The 22,791-nt window shown below is 43.5% G+C and overlaps 1 protein-coding gene across 13 annotated transcripts in view; it reads left to right on the forward strand.

The window, feature by feature from the left end:
• THSD7B (thrombospondin type 1 domain containing 7B) overlaps positions 1-22,791 on the forward strand; it is a 336,463-nt gene that overhangs the window by 310,288 nt on the left and 3,384 nt on the right. For 7 of the 13 annotated variants that reach the window (XM_075511516.1, XM_075511524.1, XM_075511521.1 and 4 more), the window contains 9 exons: positions 1,557-1,698; positions 3,129-3,244; positions 3,791-3,908; positions 10,354-10,640; positions 15,669-15,828; positions 16,177-16,350; positions 16,440-16,535; positions 17,620-17,702; positions 19,303-19,495. In XM_075511516.1, coding sequence (XP_075367631.1) covers positions 1,557-1,698; positions 3,129-3,244; positions 3,791-3,908; positions 10,354-10,640; positions 15,669-15,828; positions 16,177-16,350; positions 16,440-16,535; positions 17,620-17,702; positions 19,303-19,495 — 1,369 coding nt within the window. Of the gene's footprint in view, positions 1-1,556; positions 1,699-3,128; positions 3,245-3,790; positions 3,909-10,353; positions 10,641-15,668; positions 15,829-16,176; positions 16,351-16,439; positions 16,536-17,619; positions 17,703-19,302; positions 19,496-22,791 lie in introns of those variants that run through there. The other 6 variants (XM_075511522.1, XM_075511523.1, XR_012777041.1 and 3 more) reach the window with 6 other exon arrangements.

A 22,791-nucleotide genomic window follows, 5' to 3' on the forward strand; every position in this document is an offset into this window, starting at 1 on the left:
AATAAGCCTGTGGTTTTAAACTGTTCGTTATTTTTTGTAATTAAAGTGCTCTATAGAAAAATCATGTTTTAAATTCCCAAGCATTTATGAAAATGTATTTCTACATGTGTTGTTTTGGGGGGTTTTTTTGCTGTTCCTGAGCAATCTTTAGTCCTAATGAGAGACTGTTAGGAATTAAATAGGTCATCTTGTTCAGTAAATGGCTGTGAATAGCTTTAATAGGGATTTATTTCCATTAGGTTTGCTGTGACCACTTCCACACACCCATTCCCTCTGTACTGGATTGCAGGAAAACTCTGCTGAGTTTCGGTGGGTCAGAGCCCTACCCATGGGGCTGCTTTTCTGCCCCAGCCTTGCAGCCAAAATGGCTATTACGGATTCCCGTAATCACCCTGGCTTCAGAATATGCTTATGGAGACTTTTTTTGTGATTTCATTTAATGAGACAAAGCAGCAGTCCCTAGTGCTCTTCAGCACCCATTAGCCTTGCCTGGTGTCACAGGCGTTTAACCTTGGGCGCTGTGACTCCTTCCTCCTGAAATAGTTCCCCTTGGCATGAGACGTGGATGGGACAGCCGAGGTGGGGACACCTGCAGCGGCACCGCGTTCCCCATGGCCCAGCCACTGCTTATGCTATGTCCCCAAATTAACTAAACCAAGGGAAAACCTTAAGAAATGCGTGGCAGAGCCGGGTGACTCCTCCGTGTGACAGCCGAAGAGAAGAGCTCTCTGCAGAGGAGGGGTGAGGAGGAGGCTGCAGGAGGGGGTTTGTGGGGATGAGCAGATGCTTTCCTCTACGTAAAGGGGATGTTTCCTGGCCGGCAGACAACATTTAGTCACTATTGCTAAGTCTGCAGCTGAAATGGAAAGCAAAATAGCCCCATGCCACAGTGCTAGGAGAATGAGGATAGGCGACTGCTAAAAACAAACGGTTTTCATGCCTGTGATGTACAAACACAAGTGAAAACTGGCCTCAGTTGGTTCACATTCCATGAAAATGTAAACAAGCAAATCCTGGTTCATAGGAAGCAGGACATCAGTATTTGTATCACATACTTTGAAAAGTCACCCCGTCTTCTTGTCAGCACCGTAACTGATATGCAATTACAAATGTCATTCTTAGAAATGAAAGCTTTGCTGTAACATCAGTTATTACTTCAAAACACATTAATTGTGCCAGAAATCCTGTCCTGTTATTCAGTACTATGGCATTTTACTAGAAGTCTTGGGAAGAGGTGGAGAGTAGAGCACAGCAAAATGGCACGGTCTTTATCTCATCATCCCTAAGGATCCTTGTAAAAAGTTATGGAAATAAATAGTATAGGAGTGCCTCAAATAGCCAAATCAGGGTGGGCGAAAGATGACTTTTAGTGCTATTGCATTCGTACCTTTGAAGCACATTTCCTTTCCTTCGTATGCTTTTACGTGTCTTTAGAACAGAAGCGTGATTATATCGTACCTCGGTATGGCCGTGGATGTGCATGTAACAACCCCAGGCAGTGGGTGTCTGTATGATTTACTAGGGTCTCTTGTGCTGTCCGTCACTTTTGTATATAGGTGTGTGATCCGAACATTATGCAAACCCGAACTCGGCAAGTGCTAAGGTCTTCTGTCAACACAAAGCCCTGCCCTGAAGAGTCACAAATGAAGCCATGTATTCTTAACCAAAATTGCTTCCAGTATCAGTACAATCTAACAGGTAGGTATAACTTTCCAATCTACTCTTAGCAGAAAGTGACACCAATTACAACATATATTAAATTTATGTTCTGCTTTTCCAAATATCTTTGCATAAAAGATTCAGCTCCTTAAAGGCTTTCTCCAGTTGTGTTTTTAGTTACGTTTGCTTGTGGCATTGGTTAAAGCCTTGACATTAAAAGAGTTATGTGTAGACATCACTGATTTCACTAAAGTTAATTACATGCCTACATTTCTTTTAGTCCACAGGTTAGTGGACAAATGCACAATTTTTAACTTAAGTTGTCATTGCAAGTACACTGGAAATAAAACAGGTTAAGCGGGATCTCTTCTTTTGAGTGGGTAATCAACAGAATTAATTACAAAATTCCAGTTAAAAGGCTATCATCTGTGTGATTCCGGTGAAGCCAATAATACCAAGAAAAGTCTGGTTTGAAGGCAAATATGGGTTATATGGGTGGGCATAGGATATTCAGAGCAAAATGCATTATTTAGGACCTTAGGAGCAATTAGATCTGTTGCAAACAAACTAACAAAAAAAAAAAAAAAAAAAGGAAAAATTCCTTTTGTTTTGACCAGCTCGGATAAATGAGAAAGGCAAAGAGAAAGGAGGAGACGTGAGAGGAGTTTGGGGGCTGGTGGGAAGGGAGAACAAAGCAGGAGAAAATGTTATATCTGAAGATAAACTCAGCCTGTTTGAAATAAAAGCCCTAGAAACACACAAGCAGCAGGACGATGCCTTTTTTATCAACACATTTCAGAAATGGAGAACATTTATGTGGTCGTGTTTATCAGAGGTGGAAGACACAAAGTAATAGGTTTTCTTCTCGTATGCTTCCTATTTGTTGGTCGTGTATGGAAATTTTTGTTGTTCGTGTTATGCGTTTTTGTTTGTTTTAAATGGTGTTTTAAGGCTTATTTTAGTTCAGTTATATTCTGACCATCATAATTTCAGACAAGTAATAAGATACGAATGTTCTTCTACTAGAAATACGGTTTTTATTTCACGAGTATTAGAGCTTAGTTTTAAATCATGGAAAGCTTTGCCTTGAGACAAGAAATAGGTTAAACCAGAGTTACCCTTCAGAAACTTCCCCAGCTACTTTATCAAAGTGAAGTTTTACTTCAGACAGTACAGTCTTGTAAATGCGCCAGCTGCGTTGAACTGATACACTTTATCAGCCTTTAACAGTTTTCTGTGCACTCTGAGGTACCGGTGTCGTCAAGGGGATATCTGAGTGCAAAGTAAGGAGTTTCTCCTCCCAGACTTGCTCGGTTTTAAGAGCGACTTTCTTTTGTGGGGCTTGTTCTTGGGTTTGGGATGCCCTGACGTGGGGAAGCGCTGCGTTAGGGGAAGGCTGAGTAAAAAGATGTGAAAACAGGATGACGGCCGTGACCTGCTGCACTGCGTTCTTTGCTTTGTGTCTGCAGGCTGGAGCGGGTGCCAGCTGGGTGCCAATGCCACCTGCGGGCTTGGAGAGCGGCGACGCCTCCTGAGCTGCCGGCGCAGCGACGGGGCCACCGTCAGCATGCAGCTCTGCCAGAGGGTGAGGATGGCACGTGTGGGGCAGGGAAACACCCGGAGGGCCATCTTGCTCCTAGATAGCTGGTGCCTTCTGGTCTGCGCCAAGACACTGTCCGTAGATGGTGGAGAAGCTGTGTTCGGTTCTGGGAGCGCAGCAGTTGGGTGCTTTGGGGAACAAAAGCATCCCCGGGGTGTTAGTGGGTGGTATCACTCCTTGGCTCAAACGGGAGGTTTTGGGGTTGGAGTAGCACACATGGGACACAGCTATAGACCCTGCACCATGTCTCCAACAAAGCTGGCCACCAGGGAGATTGTGCCCTACTAGAAGTTGGGGATTCTCCTTTCAGAGTAAGACCCAAACTCTGAAGGACTCGTAGACGTGAAATGCTTCAACACCGAAATTGCTTTCACCAATTGCACCCTCGGGAGAACTCCCTGCAAGCAGCAACGTTGGCACCCCACTGGAGTCGCTGCCAATTTTCGGTTTCCTGGCTTGGTGCCCAGCCGTGGCAGGAGGTCCCCGGGGCCCTGGGGACGCTGATGCCTGTGCTTCCTTGTCATCTCACAGCTTCGCCTGGAGAAGCCCGTGCAGACGAGGAGTCGGTGCGTGGTGGGGTGCGCGGTGGACTGCCGGCTCTCGGCGTGGTCAGCCTGGTCGCAGTGCTCCCATACGTGCGGCGCCGGCGGTGAGTCCCCTCCTGCCCCCTTTCCCCCACGCCTCGGCAATGCAGCGCGGATGGGACCCCCAGTCCCAGAAGGGCTTACACAGCCCCCGGGCAGGGGTGCAGAGCACAGGGATCGCCCCGAGCCACACCGAACCCTTCGGAGGTGATTTTTGGACACTCTTGAGGTCCTGAGGGGTTGGGTTTTTTGAACAAAACAGGCTATTTTCTAAGTACTCAAAAGTGAAAAAAGCAATTTAGGAAACCAAGTGGACAGATGCCTGGAGGATTATTTTATTAATTAATTCAAACTCTCAGAATTCAGTCGTAGGAAACATTAACCCCAGAGACAGGAGGAGTACATAGAGTTAATGAAGAGCTGGGGAGAGTTACAGGATTCTTAAGAAATGGATAAATAACTAAATAAAAATCCTCTGGTGAAGTTACATTTAGTAACATAATTACATCCCATAGAAGAAAAAACACTAAGACTATTTTTTCATCATTTAGTATATGCCTCTGTCTCCATCTTGTATCTACAGGTCCCTTAATGCTTGTATGACTCCAGTCATTCAGCGAGCTTTTCTGTAGCCAGTAATGCTCACCAGCATACAAAAAATGAAAGGATTAGGACCTTTTTTTTTTTAACTTTGTATGATTTAAGAAACCCTTTGAGTATTGACATGAGGAAATGTGTTGAAGCTTTTATTCAAAATAAGCTCATGACATTATTTCCCAGGCTTCTGATGTGCATTAGATGTACAGCTAATGGTCTTTAAGATTGGAGAGCCATAATGTATATTTGAATCAAATTCACTTAAGGTCAAAAAGAAAAAAGCTCTTAACTTCCATAAAGTGATTCCTTCAGATGGATTTTGGAGATCAAAGCATGTTACAGAAAAAGCTTAATATTTGGATTACTGGTGTTCTTTCTTTGCTGAGCTTTTAGCCCTTTTGTAAAGTAGAGCTTTCTTAACAGCAATGAATAATTCATAGACAGTGTTTTAACAACAACACACTAGGAATACTATTAATTCCAAATTTTATTTTTTCTTCAAAATCCATTTTGGAGTGTTAATGCTCATGTTGCTGAATGGACTTAAATTATTTTTTTGAGTGTTCAATCACTTACCAAAATAAACAGAGCTACGTGTGCAAGAGCAAGTTGTAACTTCTTTATGGCTTTTAGCATGCTAAAGGAGCAGCTCATCCTATATAATGCCTGAAGGTTTTTTTGTCCTGAGCTCTTACATTGCATAGTCTGCAAAGGGACGTGCTCGAGTAAAGGTATGTCTCTTATTCTACTCCTGATCCTGAAATGCTTATGTAAATCCTAAAGACCGGTTAAAGAGCTGATGGTTCCCAGTGCATGGATGGAGCAGCCAGGTACTTCATGTCCTAAATCAGATCTGGGCTTCTGCAGAGGACAATCGGAAACATCCGTGCCCTGCCGAAGCAGACCTCAGCTCTTCCTGGAGGAGTGTCCTGGCTGTACCTCAAGTAGCCAAACCTCATTAAGACTACTTGAACCACACATTCAAGCCCAAGCTCAGCTCAGTCTATGGGTCATCTTCTGGTCCTCAAAGATCATAACTCCATTATACTGCTAGTTAGAGAGCTGGCTCGTACAGTTCAGGACATAGATGTGTACGATTTAAAAGCTGGAGATACTCTTTTGTGAACCTACGGCAGCCAAGCAGCTGGGAAAGTCTTAAAAATTGTTGCATAAAGAAGCCAAGTTTTGCTCGGTCCTTCTCTATCATTTGAATAGCCTTGCAAGGACCCAAGAGTCTTCTGAATCTCATCCCAAAGCAGGAGCATCAATGAAACAAAAGTACTTTGCATCCACATTATTCTGAGTCCTGATCTGAGTTTTGCTGCAGCAACCATCAAGCGTGGAGCCACACTGATATCAAACATCCGTGATGGAGGCAGCTGGGCACCAGTCCTGGGGCCGAGGCCTTTGTGTGGTTCCAACAGCAGAAACACCGTCATTTCCGCTTCTTCACTGAGTTCCAGTTGGTTATAAATACTTCTTGATGATGTTATTAACAGAGAAGATGTTAATTATGTACTTATCTACAGGTGGTACTTCACAGATGAATACAGTGAGGGTTTCCTACCCAAAGGTGCATAGACTGCAATACCTTTGAAATCATCATGAGTTTCAAACAAGCATTTGTGAGCATAGGATGAAGCCTCAAATTAGACAGGGAAAACCAACGGATGACAATAAAGGAGCTGTGGGAATTGGCTGTAGTAGACACTGATTCGGCTTCCCTTTGCCAAATAAGTAATTGCCCACTATTGGATGAAGCTAAAATGTGGGACTTAGATGCACGGTTCTCAGAAATAATTCACAGCAAATCAGTTGTACACACCGTTACTGGCTCCGCTCACAATAATATTCAGCTTTTCTGGCTTTTCTTGGAGAGCGTGTGAAGGGCCTGCTGAAGTACCATGAGCGACTTCAAAGAGAAACATAATTTAAATATCATTCAGATCAAAATTTGGTGTTGCGGGATTTACGTTTTCATGTGTTTCTTAACTCAAGCATTGTTACTAAGATTTTTATTCTGTCCATCTCTTCCAGTAACAGTTTGCTGCGATATATTTTAATGGATGGTACCTTTCTCTTGCTCAGGTTTTATTTTATGGAACACTGCATTTAAACATGAAGTGGTGCTGCTGTGTATGTGGCACTGACAGCTAATATGGTTCTGGTACACAGCAGCCAAAGGCGAATATATTGATTTTTATAAATGATGATGAGTAAAGTAGATCTCTCTTTCCTGCCTGCGCTGAGCCTACGGAGATGTGTAACTGATATTTGCCTGTTGCAGCTGTAGTTCTGGGCAGCATCTGTTCAGGATGCTGGCTAGGGCTTTAGGCTGACATTGGGTTATATATTAGGGTTCCTCATATCAGTTGCTGTACTGCTATGAAAAGATGTATAGTACTGCGTTAATGGATGATGCTCCCACAGCCTGAATCAAAGTTACTGGAAAGATGTTTGGTACGGATAATCCCCAGCAAATTGTATTTCCTTTGTTAAGGGAAATGAATACACGAGGATGCTGAATTTTTCTACGTAAACGTTTTCCAGTCCTGTATGATTTCTCCCAAGTTGTCTAACAGGAGCGCTAAATAGTATAAGGACACCTAAACCCGTGCTTTGCCACTTCCAAAGCTGACTTCATCAGATAAATTAAGGGACTTACCTGAGTTACCCAGGGTTGAACCCGCTGCCGTGCCTTGCTCGGTCCTCAGAGCCCGGAAGAGACCGTCGTGCGTTGCGGAGACCTGCACCCCGACACCAGACTGACCCGTGGGACAGAAATGAGGGGGACAAGGATGTGGACGACTGAAAAATTTGGGGGTTACATTTTTCACCGATTCATCACCAATTTGGGAAAACATTTTTGGTTTTGCCTTTTGAAGAAGAAACTTTCGTGACTTTTTCTCGCTTGCTACTCAAACTCCTTAAGCTCTGGTTTGATGGTGCTGGGGGGCATTGCTGGAGGAGGGGCCACCAAAACCTCTCCCAGAGCTGCGGGTGCCCCAGTGCCCGCTGGTGGGACTGGCAGTGGGAAGAAGATGAAAAGCCCCATTTATCACCAGTGCCCTTTGCTTGTGACTTGACCTAACCTGACCTCCAGGGCTGTATTTAAGTAACTCAATCCCTGCTCTGGTCTCGCGGTTGCTGGGTAGGGTTGTGTTTTGTATGCTCTGCTCACGCTCATCAAACGGATAACAACGTGTCAGTAATTTTGACTGGGATGAACTCTAGCAGGAATTTTAATCATCTTGGTTTCAGCTGCGATGCATCATTTTGCGGGGATAAAATGCAAGGAATGGCAAGATTTTGGGGGGGTAAAAAATCTTATTCTTCTGATTTGAAAATATGATCCTGTGTTTCTGAGATGAAATTTTAGCCACTGATGCAAAACAGGATTTTAAGTGACCAGCATTAACAAGGCTAGCCTTTGTTTTCCTCCTTTCAAAACTAATGACAAATCTGAAGATATGAAGAAATACTTATTTTCAATTTTCAGCACACTTTCCATCTTAATTTTTGTATCATTTAACACTGCAGAGCAGAGGAAACAGAGATGTGGCAAATTCATGGGGAAATTAAAGAAAAATTCACTGGGAAATTAAAGAAGCAGCTAGGATTGCTCTGACTCTTCCAGAGTTTGTATTGGAAGAAAAATAATATCAGATGCAGTGAGATTCTGTTCTCCATAGGCAGCAAAAGAGAGGTATTTAAAAAGTAAAGGCGGGGACTTTTTCTGCTACTTGAGTGGTAACTGGGCACCTAGGTAATGTTTATGGAGTGAGAAAAAAAAAATCGAGCTTCAAGAAACTCACTGCAGTGATTGTGCAAAGAAAGATTTCAATGAAATTTCTTTCTTCGATGATTTGTTCACGGTATAAAAAGGAAGTGATAGGCTAAATGAGTCAAGCAGCAGCTGACCACTGTGAATGTAGTGAGTTTAAAAGGTTTGGATAACCAACTGTAGGAAAATAAAATGTAAATAAATACAGAATGGTTGTTAATTCCTCTTAAAAGGAAAATTGTGTTTTCTATTCAATGATCTTCCCATTTACATTTTGCTAGAAAGATGTTAAACAGAGTGTACGAAAGGAAATTATTTCTTTAATTAAAAGAGCTTGATGAATGCTTCAGGCTTTCAAGTCCCTCCTAATGAAATCAGATCTTTTAAGCTTAGGAGATCTCCTTTTCCGTAGCTGCCGTTCCGGGCGCTCGTGCCTGGCGAGGCGGCAGGGCTCCCTGGCCCGGGTGAGCCGCCTGCCCCAGGGCATCCCGACAACCCCGCAGCCACGGGCTTCCCACGGTTTCCCAAGGAGCCTTTTCCATTGCTTACTAGTCCTCAGAATTCAGAATTAAGAAGAATACGGCAAATTTGGTCCGTTGCTGGAGAGGAAGAAACAGCTGATTGTGGCCTGTTGGGCAGGGGAGGGCTGCCGCCGGGTTTGCTGGCAGCGGGCTGGGGGGTTTCTCTTCCCTTGCTCCGGCTCCTGGTGAACCGCAGGAGTTTCTTACCTTTCCTTTCCTCTCAGCTGGTAGGACTTTTTTCCACCTCCTAATGTATCTGATTCCGTGATGGCTGAATGCACAGTCATGTGGATAAGAGCTTTTATCATCACTTCTGTTACAAACTCCCCAGGTCCAGGGGATTAGAATTGGAAAAAGAAGAAGTCTTAAAATTGGCTTAAATGGGTTTAAAAATGGAATTCAATGGGTCAGAGCAAGGGAATAGCATTGTCAAGGTAAGAGAGCTTGCTCAGACATCCGTCAGTAGCTTTTTCAGCTGCGTCTGCTTTTAATTTTTATTTGCTAAAATGTTTTTGGAAACCCTGCTCCGTAGACAGTCACGATGACAGTTACTAGAGATGCACCTTAAACCCAGCTGCAGTACCGTTAATTAAAAAGTGCGTACCTAAATAGCTGGGAGAAGGATCTGGCTGAATATCGCAGCCTCCCGCTTCGCAGGGGTGTTTGCTTCCCCCCGACTCCCCTCTACTCACGCCTGCAGCTGAGCGGCTGCGATACAGATGGGAGTGCTCACCGCAACGCGTTATCTCTTTCCTTTTCAGTGAGTTAGCAATTAGGGCTCGCATCTGTCTTCTTGTATGCGTGCGCCCTTATTACCCAGACCTTTTATTTTTTTAACTGTCTCTCGAATCCACGCCTATTGAAATTCAAGGCAGAAATTTTATCCCCAGCAGGATCTTCTGCATCCCGTTGCATAAGGGCTTTTTTTTCCCCCACTTTTCTTTTTAATTGGAGCTGGGTTTCTAATTGAAACATTTTGAGTGAAAACATTCCTGGAAGTAAATGGACAGCAAAGGAGAGGGAAATGGAATTGCTGTAACTTTAATGAATATATTCAGTTTTATTATTTCAAAAGTAGTAACATAATTGCTTTTTCTGTTCAGTGGCTGAAGAAGTTTTCACCAATAATAAATAGGATTTTAATGGAAATGGCAGAAGTGGTTATGGACGGTAATAGCCACGAGAGTGTTTGCCATTTTCAAATCAGATGCACATAATTGGTCATAAAAAGAAAATTTTATTTGTTAAAAATCTCTGGAAACATATTGAATGTGTTACTTTAGAAATGATGCTGCCACAGGAATTATTTTCTTGTCATAGTTAATAATCAGGATTTAGTCAAGTATTTAAATGCGTTGCATAAACAAATAATGTATTTGGGAAAACAGACAAAACTGTGTTTAAAAACTGTGTTTGAAAATATCAGTGGCCGCATCATTTAGACTTAGCAATTGCATCCATATTATCCAAGTAGTCTCCCCAATTAATGGCTTTTTTAACAGATTTTAGTGGTGGAAAATGAGCTAGGAATACTGCTAACTCACAAAATCTGCCTTTCTTTTTCCTCCGGCTCTCCTTCACCGTCTCCTCTCTTCTCCCCTCGCCTAGGCCAGATGGTGCGTGGGCGCTCGGTGGTCCTGCGGGCAGCGGGCGAGGGCAGACCCTGCCCGGAGCAGCTCGCCCAGCACCGGAGCTGCCCGGTGAAGCCCTGCTACAGCTGGCTGCTGGGCCCGTGGTCTCCCTGCAGAGTCCAGGTAGGGCTTTCTCCAGCGCCCCGAGGGCTCCTCGGGGCCCCCGCGGCCGGGGTCGACGGCAAAAATCATCGTGGCACGGCAGAACTGATTGAGGCCGCCGCTCGCGGGTCAGAGGCGTCTCTGTGGCCGTTGACGGCGCTGGTAAGATCTGCAGGAAAGCAGGGGAGGTTCAGGAGCGGTAAACCTCTGCGCCTCATCTTCCAGCCATCAGCGGCGATTTATAACAATACGGGTTCAAGTACCGCGGGCTTATAGAGGTATTAAAGAAGATTTACGGAGTAAATGTGCTTGAGTGAGCATAGTCATGGTGACCTATAATTTAATTATATAAAATAACTCTAACAAGAAAATAGGTGCACTAGATTTCTAGAGAGCTTAGTCTTTTTTATCTTTTTTTTCCTTTTTTTTTTTTTAAGTGCTGTATAGCAGGTCTTTCCCCACAAGGTCTCCAGTACCGTAGTGTGAGTTATTGTATGAAGTGCTGGTTTCTACTTTCTCCTTTGCCCCGCTATCTTTTTAATGATCTAAAAATGGCTGGATTCAGTTGCGGTGTGCTGTACCTCTGCTCGGCACCTCTGCATTGCCAGCACTGGAGCCGTCATTTTCTCACTGCCGGTGCCTTGCATCAGGCTTCGGTTGATTTTTTTTTTTTCCCCTCCCCATGCTTTTTCTTCTCTCCTTATCTGTTAGATCACGTTTCCAATGTTAAAACGTATTAGTCAGTAACCCAGTTTAAGCAGAGGTGAATCTTTCGCGTTGAGGTTTCTCGGACAGAGTGAAGTCTACTTGTGCTGCTTAAAGCCGGCTCTGCGGAGAAGCAGGTGGGAGCAGTGTGGCTGGGGTGGAAAAGTGCCCTGTCTGGTCCCAGGGGACAGGACCTCTGCGTGGACCTGTGGCTGCTTCTCCACGTTATACCACGTAGGAGATTGAAGCCAATAATGTGCATAAAGAGACATCCCTTGTGTTTTCTGCTCTGCCCTCTACCACGTTGCAAATGCCTGGAATACCTACTCGGTTTCTAGATGCGGTAGATGGACGTGTAGCGAATACTGTGGGTGGCAGAATAGATACCCGGAATTTTCCCAGGTTTTCACGAATGAAATCTGGAGCGTGACAGTCTTTGGACAGCCCAAGATCAGAGAAACAGAAATACGTTTATATTTCATATAATGAACAACAACTCATTGCAACAAGGGATGTGAATATAGTTCTTGTATATACTGCACTCAGTGTTTATTTATGTATAAGATAAATAAAATAATAACATCAGCTGATATTTTGTCCAGCTAACATAAGCAAATTCTGTTAAACATGAGGGAAGAGACCTTAAACCGTAGGAGCTAACAGAGCTGATAAAAGAATGAGTAGGGAAGCTGAATTAACACCCTGGCATACTCCAGATAAATAACACATCGTGCAGATTAAAAGTGTGCGCATCCAGAACCCATCTAAATTTCAGCTGAGAGCAAGTAATCACAGCCTTCCCTAACCCAGATATCATCCCGTGCTTTCAGTGAGACAGAGCCTCTTCTCGCCTTAAATTACTGTGATGTAGTTTCTCTACCCTTTGCTTTGTTTTGGAGAGGAGCCATTTTATTCGTGTTCACTTCTCTTTAATGAGGTGCTCAGGAATTAAGTGTAGTTCATAAATACAGGGTGATTTATTCCCGTGCTTTACTGCAAAAGAAGCTTAAGCTTACTTTCTAAAGAAAGCTTTCAGAAGTCCTGTTTTCAAGGATGCTTTGTGAAATGCATCGTGTGGTAAGACCAAAATGCATACTGTGAAAGTGTTTTCCTATAATAATGTAAATAGGACGATTAATTATAAGGCTAAAGTATTTCTTCCTTGTATTATGAGATAACTGAGACTGCATTTCTTAATTGTAGAAGGACTATTTTATGCTAAATTGACTTCATGTGAATAATTAGAGGTGTCTGCATGTTTAGGAATAGAGCCCGCTAAGTGTTCTGTGTTGCTGATTTTCGCAGTATGGAAATCAGTGCGTTGCTCTCAGGTAATTACATGTGTCACGGGCACACCTCCGGCAGGCGTGGGGCATTTCTGCTGCATTCAGAGGGATGCAGAACTTGGGAAATGGTCAATACACCTAATCTTAAAGGGTTACGTTACATTAATCATTTTCCTACTGGAGTTGACGTGGTTTACCCTGATTAGCTTAAAAAAAAAAAAAATTAGCAGTGGCTGACACTGTTCATAATTTTTCCGTTAAAGGAATGTAAGTGAAGTAGCTAGACATTATCAAGCACTAGCTGCCTAACATTCATAAGAAGACTAAGAACCCTTCCTTTCTAACGTGATTTAAAAGCATTTCCTTAAATGTGATCACGCAACACTTCCTCATTAGAGAAAACTTTTACCTGATTAAATGCTCATCAACCCATGAAAGCATTGCCCAATCAACTCTTTACCTAAAGTAATTGTGAATACACATGAACCCCAGTAAAAGCTGAAACGGGAAGACTTTTCCTAAAGGAACGTCTGGGCAAAGCATCTCATTAGGACTGTTATCTCTTGTCTTATTAGTGTGTTATATGCGGAAAGTATCGGGGGATGACGTGAGAGAAGGTTTGTGCAGATGCTGTTAGCATGTTGGTCAATTCAAAAGATACCTGGCTATCAAAACACCGTCCTGGTGTAAACCTTCTCCTTGTTTTACCGGTGGTCGGTTGGGGCGGGGGGGGTGAGAGGCAGAGGCTCCGTGCACTGGCAGGTGCTCCTGGAGGGGCCCGTACCTCCAGGCTGTCTTTAGGGGACCCAGGGTGGGTTCTACATCCTCCATAGGGTCAACATAGAAATTTTTGCAGCCAAATGGGGGGATCCCCTCTGGAGGTCAAATCCCCGCATATTTCCTGCCAGGAGCTTGTGACTCAAGAGGCAAATCCTGGTTTAGGCAAACCTGAGATGATCACATCTTCCAAGGAAGAGCATTTACAATACAAATTTGATCCCCCGAGTTTTGAATATGTGATCATCTCCTTGGCAGTTCTCCTCTGATTAGGAGCTATTCCCTGCATCCTCAGTGTGCCATTACTGCAGCAAACGTCCACTGATTCCACACCTATTAATTAGATCTTCAAATGTATAATTTTGGGGACATGAATAATTTTTAAGATGATAAGGAAGTTAATGCAGTGCTCCTGCATTGCTTATGACCTTGCCAAATATACCAAAAAACGTCTCCCTCTATAAATGACAGGATGACATTTTATCTTTTAAGTGTGTTCAATTGATTGTAAAAACACATTGCTGGTCTTGAAAGAAAGCAAGCAAATGGAAACCACTGTTAAAAAGTGAACCTTTAGCTTTGGAATTGTTTGAAGTCCATGGTTTCTGTTTATTTTTTATTCTAAACATTGGAAAATATGAATGTATTTCCAATATTGCATGATAGAAGAATGAAGAATGTTGCATGTGGACTTTTATAGTGGAGACTGCTGTGCCAAAAAAAAGGTATTGTTTTCACCTACTATTTATATTTATATATTGGTATTCATATAACTATTTATATATTGATATGTATATAAATACCTATATATTGTTTATACAAGAATAAGTACATTTTTAAAAACTTTCTTTGTCCTTTCCAGTAATCTTTAGGCATTCCCTGAGCCACTTTGAGCTGGAAATACACTGCAGTTTTATTAGTGCCCATTTCCCCTGAGAATTTTCTCCACATCGTCTTCTGTTCCCACCAGCCATTTCTAAGAGCTCTAACCCCATTGACAGCTGCATGAGTTATTCACAAACCATTAATCTCAGACCACAATAGAGGTTTCAGTGGTGAAACAGTAATTTAGAACAGTAAGTTACATACTGACTAAAGTGAAACACGACGTTAAAAACTTGAAATCTGGCTGCACGTAGTAAATCTACACTAATACTTCTCTAAGATGCTTTTGATAGGCAACTGCTCTAAAGCCAGCTAGTTATGTTCTTATTTCCGTTTCATTGTGGGTCGGCAACAGAAGGGATGGAGGGAATGAAAAAGCCACCAGGTGTATGCAGGAGAGCCATTCCTGCTAGCAAACCCACTGCTGAACGAACGCGCTTGGTAGGAGCCATTCTGTTCTGCAGATGAAGTCCATCATTTTAAAAGAATCCACTGCCGAGTGATCCAAAGGAGCACTTCCCTTGGTTATATAAAGGCAATGTTTCATCCTTCTTCCTGAGTTTTATTTACTGAATTTTATAAAGTGCCATTTCCGCAAGGCTTCAGGCGCACGTTCATAAAGCATCACGCAGGCTTAAGGTGTGCACCTCAAACATCATTGCAGCTCTGGTTTTTAGATGAGAATGAAGCAATTCCAGCCTCTAGAAATAGCCTCAGTGCTTCAGCCCTTACAGCATCCTCAGCCCTTGATCACCGCTTTAGCCAAACGGTATTGATTTTCCAGTAAAGGAAGTCTTCTTCAGCAAGTAGTTTGGTGTATGAGTAAGTATTTCAGAAACGGGCTGACGGTCGTGGAGTGGCTCAGATGGAGCCTCCTATTGCTTGTTCAAATGGAGTTCAGTGCTAACGGGTGGTACCCGACTTGGGATGATGTTTCGGTGGAGTATGTGACACGAGGTGGTGATCTCTGTCCACTGCAGAACCAACAGCTCCCTTTAAGAAGTTACACAAACAGCCTAGTGCACAGTAATCCTTGCAGTCCAATTAACTGTGCTGGAGGATTTTTGCTGTGGCAGGGTTTAAACCATGTAAGTGCTCCTGTTGGGCTGTATCATCAAAGGAGGTGCGTGGAAGTACCCGTTCCTTATGGGCAGGCTCTGCTCTTGGCTTCTTTAGAGAAGCCAAAAATTTCTGTGTTCGTGTAACTGGGCGTTTCTTAAGAATCAATAAATTCGCTAGCTCTAGTTAAAGGCATGAAGGACCAACCTCAAAGACAGTATTCATCTTTTATGGTACCCACCTCTTCTGCTTTGGTTACGACACACTTTTCTGTGTGGCTCTGCCCCTACCTCTGAGCTCCTGCAGAGATGTGTACAGAGGAGACCTCCATCTGTCTCCCCATAATTGGGGATACTATTGCAGTCCAAAGACCAAATTTTGTATCTTTGAAGCCTTTTTAGGTGGAATCAACCGTATTTCTTCTGTCATCTGCTCACGTCAGTGATGTGTGTCTCTGTTCCCTCCTATCATTTCGTAGGGTGGACAGTGTGGAGATGGATTGCAAGTCCGCAACCTCACGTGTGTAGTGCATGATGCGTCTGTTTCTGTTACATCCAAACCAGTAGCAAATGCGTTGTGTGGTGAGCTGCCATCGAAAGAGAGCGTGCTGCAGTTACCGTGCTCTGTGCCTTGCCCAGGTAAAGTCTTTGGAAAGTGGCGGTGCATTTCTGCCTGTGATAGCTGTCCGAGATGGAGATGCTTCCATAGCTCTGAGTCTGAGTACTGTTAGGCACCGTAGTAAGAATTTGTACTTTAGCAGATCAGGTAAATGCTCAGTCTGCTGTTTCTAGATCACCTGAAAAAGACGACTTTTTTTTTTGAGAAAAAAATGAGATTCCTCTTGAAGCAGGAAATCTGAATAATGCATACCACTGGGCGATTAACTGGGGGTATTTCACTGGTGCAGCTGTTGTACGCTTAGGTTGTCCTTATCCTTTAAGGCTGATTCCTTTTGAAAACCTGTGATTTATTCTTTCAACGTGCAGGTGACTGCCACCTGACAGAGTGGTCAGAGTGGAGCTCCTGCGAGCTCACCTGCATCAATGGCAGGAGCTTTGAGACAACCGGGCGCCAGTCCCGATCCCGGGCATTTATCAGTCAGTCTCCTGAGAACCAGGAGAGCTGCTCCGGACAAGTGATGGAAACGCGGCCTTGCTCAGGTAGCGTGGCCACAGCGCTGCTTCCTCCCGTTCAAGAGTTTATTCTGGTTTTGTTGCAAGGTGAAGACTAACTGGTATTGATATTGCAGGAGGGAAGTGTTACGACTACCTGTGGAAAACCAGCCTTTGGCGAGACAATGTACGCACAGTGTGGTGTCAGCGCTCAGATGGAATAAATGTCACAGGTATACCCAAAAATTGCTGTGCACAACTATGAATGGAAGTCTCCATCCAGGTTTTTCTTCTTCTGCATCAGTTGCTCAGAGGGCAGTTGGACAGCCTTCCTAATTCCTCCAGAATTTCAGTTCAGGTTTGTGTGTAGGAAAGACAGATGGGAGCTCACCAGCCTTGCTATCAGGTCAACATCACACATGTCATTACAGGAGAGTATTTGGGTGAGTTACCCCTACTGTTGGGTTGGTCATGGGATGAAATGAGTGTACATGTACTAAAAGGGCTTCCTGGGCTGGCTTGCACGCCATTAGTGCAACCTTCCTGTAACTGCGGAGAACAGAAGAGAACATCACACGCGTGGTAGAGAGCCCACCTTCTGTACCTCTTCTTCTATTCCACACACAGGAATCTCACACCACTCAAACTGTGAGATTCCTGCTGTTGCCGTGACCTACAAATTCCGCCTGCGCAGGATGAAAAGGGAAATTCATGATCAGCACTTTGAAGCTCCACGAGAGACTGGCAAAGGCAGTAGGGCTTGCACATCCGTAGGATCTCTCTCAATATGCACAGGGTGAATGAGGAGAGTAGAAACGAAAATGTAGATGTTCTTATCTAGTTCTGTTTATAATGACTAGCTAAGATAATAACAAAAGTTTTATGTGCAAAGGTTGCCGAGTAGTTAAGAACTCATTAACATGTTTTTATTCCTATAGAAGCACAGACTTCCCCAAGTGAGGATGGGCAAAGGCGTTATGTGGATTATGTCTTCTTATGTAGATAAGACATTAATGAGGACACAGAAGATCTGCATCTAATTCCTGATTCTGTCCCCAACTTCCTATGTGGCCTGTGGCAAATTGCTTAAATCTGTATATCTCTGTTCTCCATTAACAAGATGGGTATGATAATAATTCCCTGCCTTGTTAAGGCAAATTAATTAATGCAATGCCTGCAGATATTATGCTAATGTGCTCAATAGACTAGTATTTGACTATATAAAATAAGGAAGCAAGCACTTCCTACACTCTGGTGTTCCAAGTCAAAAACATTTTAAAACATGCCCTGGAAGGCACTCAGTATTTTCTTTTACAGGAGGGTGTGCTCTTCGGACGAAACCTGCAGAAGTTCGGCACTGCAGCCCGGCGTGCAGAAAGCCGTTCTCCTACTGCACACAGGTAATTGCTTGCTGCAGAATATGGTTGAGAAATTAACACTGCAAAATCTATTCAATTAGCTCCTGTATCTTAAATGCATGCCAGGACCTAGAAAATAGTTCAGTGTGTCCATGGTACCACCTCGAGGAAGTTGTGGGAATTTCAGTCTGAAAGGAAACCATAAACCTGCACAAACGAGTGATGGAGTATTGATGTGGTGTTACAATTTTGGTTTTGTTCTGTGGAGGAGTTTTGGAACCTCTTGGTTTAATTTCCATTGAATGCTATTGTGCTGTCCCATAGAAAATGGACCGTAAACTGCTGTAAGAGAGGAGATGACAGATTATATCCTCTCCTGCTCCTCCACGGATACAGAAAGCCCCCGTGAATGTAGGGAAGCTGTAGCATGTGATCCCACCATCCCCATACTGCCTTCTAAAGCAAAACCTACGAGTGGCCTTTTTTGCTGAAGTGTTGAGCATCTGCAACGCCTGCTGAAGCTTTGAGCCACTGCCACTTCTTTGCCTCTGAGCAAACGTGAGCCCAGAAGTTACAACTGTCCCTTCCTGCAGTACCGAACTCCAGAGTAAGAGCTTCCCAAAATGCCTTATCTGTCCCAGTACTGTGATGGAGTATAAAACCCAGAGCCCTTAAAGTAGCCAGGGGCAGTTGGGGTTTAGATACTTGTATTTTGAAAATAGCCTCCGCAGCTCTCAGCTTCAGATGAGTACCTGGTGGGAGGAATTACCATTGGAAACTAACCCATGGGCAACTGAGTGTGGCTGAGAGGGTGGTCATGAGAGTGATCAGAGCCTACAGGAACATAAAAATGATGGGTAAGCACGAATGTATTAGCTATAAAAACTCTTGAGACCTCACCTTTTGTCCAAAAAAGCTCAGGATCACGTCTGTCAACAAGTGGGGGGTGTTGTGGCAACAAAACTGATTTCAAGATTTAAGTTCTTATCACAGAGGTTGTAACTCAACCACTTGCTTGGATCGTAACTGAGTATCATCAGACCCTCAGACAGGCATTGTAATTATAAGATAATTGGCAAAGAAAAACAATGTAAAAAAAGTTGTTTTAAAGTAGAAATCCAGAAAATTGAGTATCTATTTAGCAAACCACAGACTTCTGAGAAACCTTGTGAAGAAACTGCTTAGAGTGATCCAGGGCAGTGGATATTTGGCCATAAGATTCATTTCAGATAGCTCTGTGAAATACCAGCATGTAAATACATTTGGGTTTGGGTCTGAAGTGGGGTTGTTTCTTGTTCGTCTCTTCTAATGCCCAGCAGGATCAGTGGGAAAATTGTTGTTGACAAGAGGAGTTTGGATCAAGCCACAGATGCCTGTTATTAAGCCTGTTAGGATGACAATGTTTGTATGTTGGGCTTCTCCGTAATTACTGACTCTTTTTCAGCCAATTCCCCAAATATATTTTGGCTTTTTGAACTGAAATGGGTTTGCGGGCACCCGTTCCTGGCTTGTTTGGTTTGGTGGTGGTGAAGTTGCATGTGCAGGATATACCTTGCGGTTTCTTCATAGTTTGCCTACAATTTGCACTGTTCTGTGAGAGGATACTATTTGGTTTAATACTCAATGCCCTTTTATCGCCTAGAGAGGAGTCTGCGGTTGTGAGCGAGGATATACAGAAATAATGAGATCAGATGGTTTCCTGGATTACTGCATGAAGGTACCAGGTTTAGAAGATAAGAAAGCTGATGTTAAGACCATTGCTGGAAAAAATAAACCTGTCAACTCAAAAATGCATGACATTTTCAAAGGATGGTCTATTCAACCTTTTAATCCAGGTGAAAAACTTAAATATGAATGGAATAAATTGTCTTAACAATGTTTCTGTAGAAGAAAGGTACAAGCTTTGTAGATCATAACATCAGAGATTGTGTGTGGGAGCGGCAGAGCAGCCTCCCAGTTTCTAACTCGCATGCCACCTTTCAGTCCTTTGTGCCTACGCAGAGTAATCACAATCTCTTATGTTGAGAGATAGCAAAGACAGAATGAAGCAATAATATTTTGCAAAAGTATACTCGTATGTGATTTGGGGGGATGCTTAGAACTGTTATCTGATGATGTTTCCAGAAGTAATATGTTTGGACCAGGGAAGATATTGATCACTAGTGCTTCAGAAGATTCAGAGCAGAAAGTACTTAAGATTTCTTTAAAGAAAACATTCATTGTTTCTTGCCGTATTTCAGAATTATATGAAAAAAACAGGGTAGAAAGTGTAGAGTTTAGAGTTTTAAGTATTGAAGTTAAGATGTTAAAAAATGCCTCACAAAAAGCAAGCAAGCTGCTGTGCCCAAGCAGTGTATCCCAAGCAGATCTTTGACTTCCACACCATAAAAGGCTTCCCAGTTGGAACTGCCTACTGGATGTGCCCAGACTGGTCCACAGGACTGGTGCTGTAGCTGTAATAGCCGATTACCATTGTGACTGTTATTTTGCATGATTAATTTATTCAAAATAAATTTCTAAAATGCAAATAGGACTTTAAAATGGGAGACAAAGGTGTCAGGTGCGTCAAGTTTTATGGAAACGTGTTAGTTCTCCCCATGTTCTAAAATACTGGCAGTGCTGTCTTCCCCCTCTTCTGTTACCTGACATTGCATTTGTTTCCTATTAGCTTGTAATGAACACGAGACTTTAGAAAACATGTAACGAAAGGTTCTGATAAGGGATTCAGGGAGCCATAATTCTGTCTGATAGATGTGATCACACTTTGAATGTTACATTTACATATTTGATTTACATACAGTAGTTAACCTTTGCGTTGACAGTCTCTGAGCTCATAGAGCTCGGTCCAAAGCCTTTTAAAGTTGGCTGGTTTTCGATCAAACCCATCATCCGGAAGCCCACGCAGTTCACCAGCAGTTTGAGTCACAGGTTTGGGGTTAATTGCCTTTTTGTCAGCATCCATGGCCCTCTGTAGGCTGTCTTACTTAGGTGTCATCTCTTCAGCTGGTACCTTTATGGGGTTAGAAAAAGGGAGAGAGGTGTAGGTGGATGCTGCCATCGTCTCTTTTTAAATCAGCATTCGAGCCGGCAACCCTGAAAGCTTCTGGTGGGCTTGACCTCAGTGCAGCATCTGTGAGCCACTTCTCCCCCAGGGACTACAAGACAGAAACAGGGACTAAGGAGCTTTTACAGAACATGATGTTATTTAATTTTAGGGCAGAAATGTTATAGAAACAATATATGGGAAAGGAATAAATGTGCTCCATGTGTGCTAAGTGTATCACCAACCCCATGGCATCCTGCAGGTAACTCTTCAGTCTCTATGTGCCCTTCAGACCCCAGCTCAAGGCTGGTGCTCTTCAAATCACTCCCCTTTGTCTAACTTCTTGACAAAATATGTAATTACTCCCCTTAAACAGGCTCTCAGGTTCACTAGTCTGGGGGTTTGCAATAATTACTGCTAGCTGAGCCAGGAAACCGCTGTTACCTACCAGTTACCCTCCTGATAGCAGGTCTATGGTGAATGCTCCCTGTATGGGTGGCATTTACCGCCCTTCAGTACCATAGTCCTTGACATTTGTGTACGTCTAAGGACTTACATCTGTCAGTAAAAGTATACGTGCCTTTCTCCAGTTAATTTGTGATTTCCCTTCCCGTTTACAGTTTGGAACACAAATTTTATTACAATTTAATGAGGCTGATGTTTTTGTTCTTTTAAATGCTCTGCAGGAGTGCACAGAACTGATTTTGAATCAGGCTGTGTTTTTCCTTTCTTTACCACACTCTGGGAGGCCAGAGTTCAGGTACAGAAACTTTTTTCAAGTTGAGAGGCAATTTAAATAGCATTGTTTAAATTGTAGGATGACATGGTCCAATGCCTTTATGTTAGGGACGGAGAGCGTAGCTGCCTTCATGGCAGACATGGTGGGATGCCTTTTTGTGGCTGTGACAGTCCCTTTGCAGGACTGCTGAATGTTTCTTGGCCATCTCCAGTAGAGAGGGCGACAAATTTCATACCCAGACTTCAGGAAAAAAAAAAAAAAAAAAAAAAAGAAACTAACCCAGACCTGACGAACGGAGCTCTTCTCACATGGGAGATAGGCTGTAAGTGTTTCGAGGAGAAGAGACAATCTGTGAGAGGTACTCAGCCTTTCCACAAAGCCTGGAAGAAAAAAGAGAAAGAATGGGACCTGATTAAATATGTTTCCCTTTGAAAAAAATTATCATTCAAACATAAAATGTAAAACAGGCTCAGTGATTGTCCCGTGAAGTAACTCCCGACTCGCATGACTGCGCTGGAAATGGGCTCTGTCGAACCATGTCTGTGGGCACGGCGCGGGTTTGTATTCCTGCCTCCAGTAATTATTAACAGCTCTGTAGATGTGAATCAGCTCAGGCTCCCGCTGCATGGAAAAAATACCAGCGCTTCTCCCCACGAGGAAAGCTGTACAGCCAGAACGGAGCAAGAAACAGAAATATTGATCTTTTAAAAATAATTATTATTTATGCAAAGCTTTAAGGACCTGTCCAAATAACGTGTTTTGAGACTTTCTATCAGAAGGAAATGTTTCAACACACTCAAGCTCACGTGTGCATGGAGGGGTTCCCGCAGGGGTCGCAGAGCGTGTCCCCTGTCGTTGCAACCCAGGCAGTCCTATCAAGAGCCTTACCTTGTCTTAAAGCCAGTTATGTCTCCTGCTCCTGTGGCCCGACTAGAAAGCTCTTGCACAACTCCATCCCTCTTACCATGACAAAGCGTATTCTTGTTTTTCTTCTAAGCCGAATTTATTCCCATTTGTTGCCCAAGCGGTTTTCAGCTCTAAGTAGCTCGTTCACTCGTGCTCGCTGGTGTTTACCCCAATCGACCGCCAAGTATTTACGGAGAACGGTCCCATCCCTTCTCAGTCCTCTTTTCTTCAGGCTAAACGTGCCAGGTGTTACCTGCGTTTCTAGCTGGGTCAGCTCAACATCGGACTGCCTTTGCCAGAGCGGGCACCGGGACTCCTGAGCGATCCTTCTGCAGTTCTCGCGTGCCCCTGCTCCTTCCGCGGGCGGGAGCCTGCCCGGGTTGTGTTTCTCGTGCTGCGCCCTGAGCCGGGGCTGCCCGTAATGAGCTGCAGGAGCTCAGCCA

Source organism: Mycteria americana, chromosome 9, assembly GCF_035582795.1.
Source record: "Mycteria americana isolate JAX WOST 10 ecotype Jacksonville Zoo and Gardens chromosome 9, USCA_MyAme_1.0, whole genome shotgun sequence".
In the NCBI taxonomy this organism is placed as follows: Eukaryota; Metazoa; Chordata; class Aves; order Ciconiiformes; family Ciconiidae; genus Mycteria; species Mycteria americana.